The 12,524-nt window shown below is 35.7% G+C and overlaps 1 protein-coding gene across 4 annotated transcripts in view; it reads left to right on the top strand.

The window, feature by feature from the left end:
- cacna2d4a (calcium channel, voltage-dependent, alpha 2/delta subunit 4a) overlaps positions 1–12,524 on the top strand; it is a 97,156-nt gene that overhangs the window by 68,426 nt on the left and 16,206 nt on the right. For all 4 annotated transcript variants that reach the window (XM_062064926.1, XM_062064924.1, XM_062064925.1 and 1 more), the window contains 2 exons: positions 8,201–8,262; positions 11,965–11,979. In XM_062064926.1, coding sequence (XP_061920910.1) covers positions 8,201–8,262; positions 11,965–11,979 — 77 coding nt within the window. The remainder of the gene's footprint in view (positions 1–8,200; positions 8,263–11,964; positions 11,980–12,524) is intronic.

Below are 12,524 nucleotides of genomic sequence, written 5' to 3'. Positions count from 1 at the left end.
AGACTCAAGTATTTGTACAAAAATGCATTTTTACTGTCAGAAAGTCATTCGGGATTATTTTTTAATGTTTTACTTGAATGAGCGTCATTTATTTGCTCAAAGCTTGGTAACAGGTTTATCTAAAGCTCTTCCAGGCTGTATTTTGGAGTGAAATTTGCCAGCGAGCACACCAGTCGGAATCTCTTCCCTCATGTTTGTACTGACGTATATGTAGTAGAATTTCTGACCTTTGACCTATATTGCATGTCTATCAAGAATGTACGCTCACTTAATTTCTCTTCTATTCTGTGCCAGTGGGACAAAGGTGAATATGGAGTTGTGCCAACATGTCTACAGAATGTTTAGAATTTCCAAATATGACTAAGAGATACAAGGTTGTTTTGGAACAGACAAAACCAAAACAAAATAATTATGACGCACTAGATAAAAAACAATGACGCACAAGAGACATATAAAAAATGGCAGAAGACCGGAACTCGACAGTGATTTTGGCTTGTGTGTGTTTTGTTTGCTCCGGAGTAACATGTGGTCTGTCTGCACGGCCAACTCAATGCAACCTGCACTTCTGATAATGGGTAAATAAATTTGTGGTACTAAACTACTTTTGTTGCCTGCTTAGCTTCGGACAATCCACTACATATGCACAGGTAAAAAAGCTTGTAACGTCAAAAGTGTATTAAGTGTATTCATGATTAAGGCGATAATTTTTCGTGGTTAATAAAATGAGTTAACTTGTTAATTTTGACAGCCTTTGTTGTATTGCGACTTTATTCTTTTAACGTTACAAATAGTTCTGTCAGAAATACAACTTAAGTATCGTAACATTCCAAAAATATTACATCTTTGTTGTCATTACATTACCACGCTTTTCTTGTAATATTACTACTTAATTGCAGTAAAATAAATCATTTTCTCCTAACATTGACTTGTTTTTGCAACTTTTATTGTAATCGTGTTACATGAAGACGTTTCCCAGCAGATATTCACCTTCTTAAACCACTACAACTTGTTTTTCGAAATATTACATTTTTGTTGTTGTAACATTACAACTCTTTTTTTCATAATTTTACAACTTAATTGCTGTAAAATTAATATTTTTTTCTTCCAAAATAATGACTTGGGTTTTTTTGTAATATCGCAACTTTACTGTAATCTTGTAACAAAGTTTTCCCAAAGAAATACAGCTTTGCTCTCGTAATACTGTGACTTTTTTCTTGTAATGTTTAAACTTTATTGTTAACATTACAAATTATACTTTATACCTTTTCTCTTGGATCATTGTGGGTGCATGTACAGTAGGTGAATGTTCAGCATCATATTGTAATTATTCCAATTAGTTTCTAAATGGCTCTTTCTTAGCTTGTGTTTGTTATGCGGAACCTATGAAGTACATTGTTGCCACTGCAAGCCAAATAGAGCAACATTTTTAAATTGTGGCTGTTCCATTGACATTAATAGCGCAGCGTTCACACACTCTCTTCAGGCTCCCACCTCCACTTAACACATGTAAAAGCATGACAAACACACCATTACGAAATGAAAAGGGATTTTCAGCTCTGGTAACGTGATCAAAAAACTATTTATCCACTTTGGTGTCCTCTAGTCTCCACCTGTGACTCCATTATAACAATTAATCTCCTCCTTTCATTACACTTTGATACAGTCCTCTCTCATTGATTTTACCATATGTATTATATAGCCCATTCTAAAATGTCACTAAATAACAGGGTGTCCAAAGGGAGGCCCTTTTGCTAGAGGTGGGCAATGCTACATTTTTTGCATTGATTTAAAATCACAGATACTTTTTACTTGTACATTTTTCAGGTCCATTAAGTGACTTGGATGAGTGATTTGTGAGCATGATAAAAAAAAAAAAAGACAAATATTTTAGCTAAATACAATGTTTGCACAACACTCGCTATGTCAATTAAATACATTACTTAACGCTGCAAGGATAAGTCCAACTTTGTCTTTCTCGGATTAATACTTCATTTGTGCAGCCCTCAGATGTAAAGACATGATGTGCTTCCAATCTTTTCTTCTCTAAACACCGTAAGTGTCAAGTAAAGTGAGGTAGCAGTAACGTCTTGGTAATGATAAATGGTTTAAATCTTTAAAAAAATATATTTTTCTTAAGATTTTAAAATCCACTCCATACCATTTAAAATGTTTTTTTTCCTCTAAACCTTTCAAAATAAGCCTATTCAGATAAATAAACAGTAGCCTAATGGGACTTTAGACCATCGCCTGAAACCCAGAAGCACCCGGATGTGCTTCTTGTTCACGTGATTGCAATCCAGCTATTCTGATCGCTTCAATTGAGACACTTTTAAACATCCATAGAGATGAGGATATAGCACCATAATGCCACTCTGTGTTGACTGTCAAAAATCCAAATCATTTATCTGCCGTGTCTCTGTGGGAGAGAAGAAGAGCTTGACATCAGCGTGACATAAGGCAAGCAGGTTTGGACTTTCATACGTTTAATACGTACACAACTTTCATCTGGACCGTGATCATTGAACAATGTGACTACTGTATTTAATTGAAAATACATACGTTGTGCAACGTCTATCACTGAGGTGTCAAACTCCTTTTAGCTCAGGGGGCGCATGGAGGAAAATCATGGCATAATAACTTAGAAATAAAGACAACTTCAGATTTTTTTCTTGGTTTTACTTTGGCCGAAAATAGAACAAGCACATTCTGAAAATGTACATATCACAAATAATCTTCTTGACAAAACGCTTCAAGTTAGTTGAAAATTCTGAGGAAAAAATGGTGCAGTTTGAAAAACACAATAAACAAATCCATGATTAAACTTTAAGTCACAGCCTATCTGGGATTGAACATAATACTAAATAGACAATAAAGAATAAAAAAACATGTCTGGGTATCAAATATGGTCTATGTATGTTGCGGCCATCCATTTTTCGTTTGGAATAAATTAACATAAGAATACATTTTCCATTTTTATTGGTTTGACAAAAAAAAAATTAAAAAAACAAAAAATGGATCGTTAACCATTATCCCAATTATAATGAATGTGTTTGAATATCGAAAACAGGAATTAATACAGCGAGTGAATTGTCTCTAGTCCCCGTTCAATGTGTCATGTCTGTGTGATCTTGTTTTGTTTAAGTTATGTTCTGTTTGGTTTTTGTACACTTAGTTCCTGCTTTTTCACTCCCTTGTTTTGTCACCATAGCAACCATTAGTTTCACCTGTTACACATTTTGAGTCACGCACCTGTTTTCACTAATCATGTCACCAGTATTTAAACTTGTAGTTGCCAGGCAGTCGGTCTGGCGACAGTAACTCTGTTACCCCTGTTTACCGCTGTTACCTGATGCTACTCATGTTTTCCATAGTTCATGCTGATCTTCTCACGTCATAGTAAGTGTCTGTTGTATATTTCATGTTCATAGTTTTTGCCTTTGTGCTAGTCTTTTGTTTTCTTAGCCAAGTTTTTGTACTTCCGCCTTGTGCGCGCCTTTTGTTTCTTTTGTTAGTGTAAAAATAAAAGATGTATTTACCTTCAAGCTAAGTCCAGTCTAGTTGTTTTGCATCCTGGGAAAGCAATCCGCGCAGTAATTTGCGCCGCCATAGTCCACGTATTGACACAATGTTTGGACATATGGTAGATTGCTCATGGGCAGTGTCTCTTTTGTGTGGGTGACCCGGAACAACAACAACAACAACAGAAGAAGAAGAGTGACGTTTGCCTGCTCTATAGAGAATCAATAAAATGTGTCACTTTCGATGTCTCTAATCATTAAAAAAAAAAGAAGGGAGCTCTTGACCCTAACAAAATTGTTTTGACAACACTGACACCCATCTATCAATTTTCTACAGTTCTTTGTATTCTTCTTCTGTTGATGTTGTTCCGGTTCACTCACAGGCGAGGATCCTGAAAAGAGACACTGCGCATGTACAATCCACCCACATGTCCAAACAAATTGAACGGGGAATAGAGAAGATTTCGAATTGTCAAATGCAAAAAAAAAAATAATAATATTTTCTATTTTTATTTCTGAAACAATTGTTGGACAACTATTTAATGACACATTTTTAAAACGACAATAGGACTCCTGCTGAACAAAGTGTTAGCGTTATGCTAAAAACATGCTAAAGGTGAAGGAAAATCTAAAATACTGCTTCCGGTTCAATTTGTCATCACACACAAATAAGCACACGTTTTTGCATTTTGGATAAACATGAATTGGATTTTTGTGTTTATCTGGAAAAATTAAGATCCATAAAAGGAAAACAGCACAAAATCTAATTTTATGGCAATATTTTAATGAATATCAACCCTATTTTGTTTGTTTTCAAATCTGCCATATATAGTAAAAACTTGTTTTTTTGATTTGCGTTCCAGAATTGGAAATAAAATGAACGCAAGGTACACGGACCAGAGAATTTTCCACTTGTTTAAATTCTTATTTTCGGCTTTTAAACACATTAAAACATTTGGATAATGGATAATGATTCGTTTTCTGTTTTTTGTTTTTTATTATCAAACCATAAAAACGGGGAAAGAGGATTTTTATGTTAAATTATTTTTCTATTCTGCACAGACCCTATTCAAGAGGGTTGAGTTACACTCTGCGTCCACTTTCCTCTTTTTACAGAGACGATATGTTCTGAGGAGGTAATGCAGCAGGTTTTAAGTTTCATTTATGGCGAGGGGGAGGAGCCGCAGCCACTCTTGTTTTGTGTACCTCTTGCTTGGCCATTGGCCTCGCTATAAACCTAGTGCTTGCCTAACAGACTTGCTATTGTGACATCCAGTGGAATTATTTAGAACAGCAGTTTCTTTCATGAAAAATTGCAGCTCAATTTTATACTTCGTAAAGTAATCTCGCGGGCCGTACATTTGACACCCCTGGTCTATCAGATGAGGAGGTGATTATCAACGTCAACAATCAATGAACACAACGATCAACAAGAATGTAGCTAGCAGAATAACTGACAAATTTAATTAATTTTTATCTATTGGTTTGTATTGATTTATTGACAGTTAATATCGAACTGTCATCTGTCACCCTCCCCCTCACAAGAACACACAAACGTCTGTTCAAGCCCATCTATACGTGTCACAGCTTCACAAATATTTGTAACAAGCACAATTCTTAACATAACAAATTACATTGGGCTGCAAAAAAAAAGTCAGTAGATTTTATGGTAAAAAAAACGGCAGCTCAGTTGCAAATATTTTACCTTAAAAATACTAATTGTGCCGTTTTTCAATTTGCAATAATTCAGTGTAAAAACTAATGTAAATTCTACGGTAAAATTCAGGCGATTGAGCTACCAGTTTTTGTTACTATACCAAGTAAACAAAGTTCCATCTACTGTATATTGTTTACATCAAATTGGAAGAAGACGCTGTTGCGCATCCATACGCACACATCATCACCATGACGACACACATACATGTGGCAAAAGCACTGCCTAGATCAGGGGTCGGCAACCTTTACCACTCAAAGAGCCATTTTGGCAAGTTTCACAAATTAAAGAAAATAATGGGAGCCACAAAAAAAATTAAAATGAAAAACACCACATACAAAGCTTAAACGCTTTGTGCTATGTTCACCAGGGGTCTCCGACACACGTACCGGCACGCACTTTAATGTGGAAATTTGATGTTAGTGCAGCCCGCGAGTTGTGAATAAATGGCGCTTGATAGCGTCATTCTTGCCAACCCTCTCATTTTTCCCGGGAGACTCCCGAATATCAGGGTGTGATGACACTGCTTTTGGCGCCCTCTACAGCCTGCCCGAACAGCGTACCTGCTCGACCACATGCAAATTGCAGTTTCAGTTTGCTCACGTAAGTGACAGCAAGGCGTACTACCTCAGCAGCCACACATCTTACACTGACGGTACCAATACCCAGAATCCCATGCAGCCCTAACTCTTCCGCTCAACCAACGCACGGAGAGGGGTGGGGGGGTTGATGTTTGGGGGGATTTGGTGGTAGCGGGGGTGTATAATGTAGACCGGAAGAGTTAAGGCTGCATGGGATTCTGGGTATTGGTTGTGTTGTGTTTATGTTGTGTTACGGTGGGATGTTCTCCAGAAATGTGTTTTTCATTCTTTTTTGGTGTGGGTTCACAGTGTGGCACATATTTGTAACGTAACAATGTTAAAGTTGTTTGATACGGCTACCGTCAGTGTAAGCTGTGTGGCTGATGACTAAGTATGCTTTGCTGTCTCCTATGTGTGCAAGAAAAAACAAAACATACAACATGTGGCCGGGATGGCACGCTGTTTGTAAACGCTATAGAGGACAATTACTGCAGTGCAATTAGGACACTCCCTTAATTTAGTAATTAGAGTGTAAATAGGATTATATTTTCCCTGGGAGTTTTCTATGAGAGACACTGAGATCCATAAGTCTCCTGGGAAAATCGGGGGGGTCGACAAGTATGTAGCTGAGCCGCATCAGAGTGGTCAAAGAGCCGCATGCGGCTCGGGTTGCCGACCCCTGGCCTAGATTAATACGGCCTTTTCAAATGTAAATATTTCCATAGATTTTAATGACTTTTTACAAGTCATAGTTATCATTTTCATGCAGCCATAAAAAGGTGTCACAGCAAAGTTAGCCTCATTAGTAATGAGCCCACCTTCATTCACCGTTTTACGTGGGGTGGGCATGTCGGATAGGAGAGTATGAATAAAAGAAAGTGACTACGGTAACTTCAAGAGCGTGAGGATTGATCCGATACTGATACAACTCTGGTATCGATAATATCAATATTTGGATCATCCTGCCGACCTCTACCAATTAGGGCCTGTGTTGTTTATGCTTGGGTTGCGGTACATTCAAAACATTTAATTTTACAAATATGTAAAGAAAGAGCAAAAATACGTTAAAAAAAATTATAACACAATAAAATAATATAACACAAAGTTGACACTAACTATGTTAGTTTAATTAATTAACATTCTTCACTAAATATGACATATCAAAATGTCCTACGAGCATTATTTGGTTTTTCAGTGTGTGGTCCTCAGTGAAAAAAGTTAGGAGACTTCTGTTATGTCAGCTCGAAAAGCAGCATGCATGTCAAAGAAGATCCTCTTCAAAACAGAAGTACAAACGACTTGCTATATTTTTAGCCTCCACTCTAGGGAACCATCAACGCTGCCCATTTAACACACACACTGACCTTCCACACCACACCACACACACACACACAGCATATTTGAGTTTAATGGGCCTAAAGGGTGTGAAGACACGAAGAGAGCTTTTGGCAGAAGTGCAGCCCAGTGAGTTAATGATGGATCCTCTTACGCGTGACCTCGACCTGGCGTGCAGGACGCTGCCACTCACACTGCTTCCAACTCTTGTGTCATTATAAAAAAAAATTAAGGCCGTTTCGAAACTTACTTTTGTTTACAAAAATGATCACTATAGGTCAGTGTTTCCCAAATACATTCATGGATTTGTGGCAGTCTAATATTGGACTTGGCATCCAATTACTTTTTTTTTTTAACCTGTCCTGTCCCGATGCTGATCTCTGCAGTACACATTGTAAAACAATCTGTAGATTTTACAGGAAAACTGGCAGTAAAAATAAAATGGTACGTATTTAAATTTACAGTAATTCTGTCTCAAAACCGCCGTAAACTTTACCGTAAAATTATGGCGACTCAGCTGTCAGTTTTCTACTAAATTCTGCCATAGATTTGTGTTTTTTGTAGTATAAAACTGATTCCAAACCACCTTTAAATTAAATTTGAGCAACTCGAGAAATTATTCGTGTAGTCTCACTTACCACTGTCTTGTACACACATGCACACGTACACACATGGAGCGCGTGCACATACACAAAAACAGTCAAAGAGAAGCAACAAACAATTTGCATGTTGTTGTTATGATAAAATACCATTTAATTATAGCTAACATTAGTAACTAAACTGTGATAAATCAATATCATTGGCTGACAACACACAATGAGTGTGTGTGTGTGTGTGTGTGTGTGTGCGTGCGTGCGTGTGTGTGTGTGTGTGTGTGTGTGTGTGTGTGTGTGTGTGTGTGTGTGTGTGTGTGTGTGTGTGTGTGGGCACATGCTAAAAGACGGAAGAGGGTAAAGAAGGGTTGCAAGCAGCCACTTTATTTGGTCCGCAAATGATGATAACAACATTATTTTCATGTTTAACGTGTGCTTTGTGTCATGTCTGTCTTGCAGCCATTGGTGTTCAGATGACCCTGGAGGTGATGGAGTCCAAGTTTTGGGCCATTGCATCACAGGTGTGTCTGCATATCTCATATGAAACATCATTAGGCACACCTGTTGAATGTGAAAATGTGGCTTCCACAAAAACTTTATTGATTTATGATAGAACATATTAAACAAACTATGAGGTGGGTTATAGGACTTAATAAGCTCTGCTTCTTCGGACTCCTTTTTGAACGTGTTGAATTGTGCAAGTGCACACGTGTTGCATTAGTGTTTGCATGAATGAGTGTTGAAAGACAAATATAAAATATATTTATACAATATTTAGGGTTTTCAAAATTAACGTGATAATGACGCGTTAACGATGAGTTCCTTTGATAGCACTAATTTTTTTGACGGGTGATTAATGCGCAGGATCCTTTCTAACCCTCGGGACATTTGTTGCGTGGGAAAATGTGGCTGTGTTTACTGTTGAGCCTCAGGCGGGAGAATAGCGAGCAGAAATGGATAAAGAAAATGGTACATTATGGAAATCCCAGGTCCAAAAGCATTGCAAGTTAATCTCTCAATATTTTTTTTGCCGTGAGCCATTTTCACTGGAGCCAATATCTGCTGCGCGCTGGCATTCAGAGAGGTGGGCGGAGCTTCACTTACGTGTTTAGATTACAGTTAAGGTCAATTGATAACATAAAATTTAGATTGTTACTGTGTCTGCTTTACTAAGATGACATAAAAGCCCAGCAGAAATGAAAGACGGTAAGCAGGAAGTCTAGAGTCACTTCTTTATTGCAAAATATTGTCAATATCATCAAAACACACCAAGACATTTCTTCTTAAACCAGTTACACACTTCCGGCTTCAAAATAAAAGCGCTAGGCTTTACATCTTGTCTAACTACAGTAACGAAATAAAAATGTCTTACATTACGATCATGCTTTGTCAATGATGTTTTATAATGTAATTTGTGATATTTCTACCTATATGCTAGTACATCAATTGAAGAATATGGTGGGGGCGAGTGGGTGGCAGGCTGAAATATTGGATATATTCTTTTGTAACATGTTCTGGTTGATATTCCTCAATTACAGAATGTTTAGCAGGCTGAATATTACAATTGGTTACTAAATATAGAACGTGAAGACATTGCCATGCAGCGACATGAAGACCATTAATTTGTACAACACATAATGTACAGAATATCAGCAGCATTTATTCAGGTGAAAATATCATAGATTACGTTACTAAACATCTTTGACAATCATAACATGATCGTAATAATCCACATTTTGTCTTATTAATGTGTGAAACTGGTATCTAAACCTCCATATCCTCTCCTCTGAATGAAAGTGCTCTTACAGCAAGAATCTGTATTCCTACAAAATACAAAATCTGGCAAGTCCCCAATGCACTGCATGCAGGTAATTTTTTTTATTCTCATTAAAAACGTGTTTATGTCAGTTTTTTGTTGAGCTGTTAAAATAAGTATAACGTTTAAAAAAACATTTTTATAAAACTAATTGTCCAGACATGGTATTAAAATTTTAAAATTATCTGTCTAGTCCTGGATACACTTGTTATCAATGATGAAAAATGATATATATCTGCGATTAATCGCAATTAATTTAGAGTTAACTATGTATTAACACAATGTGATTAATCACAAACAAATATTGTAATCTTTTGACAGCCATAATAATATTTAAGACTGATGTATGTTGTCCTTCCACACCTCCAAAGCTGAACCACATCTCCTCCTACAGTAGCAAAGATATAGCGATTAAAGGAGCATTAGGGCCTCTGGCTGGCTGGGACGTTAAATGATGGATGGCATAACACCAGCCGTGTGTGTGTGTGTGTGTGTGCGTGCGTGTGTGCGTGCGTGTGTGCACGTGCATGTGCGTTTGTGTGTGTGATATAGTGTGGAACATATGCAAGGCCATCTGCTCACAAGTTGTCTGTTTTCATCTGTGAGGATCTCGTTAGTGTCATTTTCAGACGTTATTCTGGCTGCTGCATCAATATTTCACCATATTGCTGGCTTTCAAGTGTTAAGGAATAAAGGCATCAACACACACCAACGCACACACACGGCTTATGTAATTTAGATGGCGCTGTCAAACATGTTTATTTCATAGGCTTTGTTCAACATCATACACTCGTACTGAGTCTATTTTTAAGCTTGCAGCACCTCAGGGTTTTAAGAATGACAATAAAACAGGAAGTAAGTTGTAATGACATGATTTGTACCGAATGGAAAAATGAGAGACAATATTTGGTTTTGCACTCATTTTAATTCTGCTACCTCATGTCAAATGTGCGGCATCATTAGGTGATAAATTGTTATTATGAAGACTTGCTAAGGGCAAACGTAAAACTGAAGTCTAACACTATGCTAATTAGAATTTCTTCTCATATTGTTCTGATATTGTTCTAATATTGTTCTAACATTGTTCTAACATTTTTCCGATATTGTTCTAACATTATTATGACATTGCTGGGCGGCTGCATCGTAGAGAGAAAATAATGACGTTCATTGGGAAAAAAATCCCATCTCATATTAATTTCTTTCATTCATATGTCTTCACATATTTCTGTGTAGGCATCAGTCTTAATAATTGTGTCCATATTTCGTCTTGTACTGTATATTGAAGAAATGTTTTCATAATACAGGAATAATATTACTCCTAATAATGCTATTGATGATGATGATGATATTGAGGTATTGGTGATGATTATAATAATGTTGATAATAAAAATGGTCATGATTATGATAATAATAATCATAATATTGCTAATCATCATCATAATATGACTTACAATAATAATGATAATGTTATTAATAATTACAATAATAATTAAAAGACAGTAATAATGTAAATGATGAGAGTAATGATTGTAATCATGGTCATTATAATAATGATACAACTGATAATGATTCATAATAAAATTAAAATAATAATAATGTTATTAATGACAACAATGATACTAATTATCATCATAATTCAAGGACTGAAGAAACTTTGTCATAACACAAGAAATGGCACCAAATTTAGTACCCAAGGTAACAGATTTTTACCAATGATTACGACAAGAACAATATTATATTCATAATCATTTAAATAAAATAGGATCAAGAGTAGGTTATACAAATAGCATAGGTTAATAGGAACAGGTGATACATATAATATAATAAATAAATAGAACATAATAAATTGTGATCGTATAGTGCAAACAGAATATACTGTTGACAATATTGATGATTATTCAGATAAAGAGAATAATGACAGCAATATTGATAATGCTGATAATAAAGATAACAATGCTGATTATACTGATAATGATAAAAATAATGATGATAATGATGATGATGATAGAGGTATTAATAGTAATTTTAATGTGATATAGATTGCACCATACCATCCCATTAATGATAAGAATTATAATAGCAATGATATGATAATGATGGTAATGGAAAAGTCATGTTTGTGTAATTTCATTTACACTAGGGCCAATTTAGTGTTGCCAATCAACCTATCATCTACATTAAATCAAATAATGAAATATGTTATACAATGATACTATACATTTAATAATTAGAATAATAAGACTGATAATGACAATAATAATGATTCCATTACTAATAATAATGAAAATAATGTACTATTACTACTAATTATTCTCCTACTCGAACTGTTGCTTTTAATACTTATAATAATAATAATAACAACGTCTTTACAATCTTTGTTTTCTTTTTATTTTGTGTGTCTTTATAGGCAAACGATACAGATGTAAGTATTTTCATTCTGTCACAACACTTTTGGTGTCAACATCTTCTGCACCTGCTAAGCTCCGTGAAATCCTCCTCACACTTACACACATGCACAGACACGCACACACACACACACACACACACACACACACACACACACACACACACACACATGCACACACACACTGTTACAAACTGTGTTAGAGTCCTTGAGTTAAGTCGTGTCGCGCCTAAATTAACACCTTCACGCTCACACCTGCTGATGAACTGCTGCCTTTGACTGCTCTGAAAAGATGTTATATATTTTATTAAATATATTTTTATATAGATATTTACTTCTATGTTTAATTGTATATTTTTTGTCTTAGATATTTTGTCCTAGATATTTAGTTCTATATTTAGTTTTATATATTTGGCTAAAGATATTTTTATAGTTATTTTGTTCTATATTTAGTTTTTTATATTTTGAGAAAAAGAAAAAGAAAATCCTCAGTGCTGAGCTCTGTAGAACTTGCACCTGGCTCGCTGACAACAAGCTATCCATACACTTGGGTAAAACAGAAT

Source organism: Entelurus aequoreus, linkage group LG12, assembly GCF_033978785.1.
Source record: "Entelurus aequoreus isolate RoL-2023_Sb linkage group LG12, RoL_Eaeq_v1.1, whole genome shotgun sequence".
Lineage (NCBI taxonomy): Eukaryota > Metazoa > Chordata > Actinopteri > Syngnathiformes > Syngnathidae > Entelurus > Entelurus aequoreus.
Note: the sequence above shows the minus strand (reverse complement) of the source record. Positions and strands in the feature narration are given on the sequence as shown.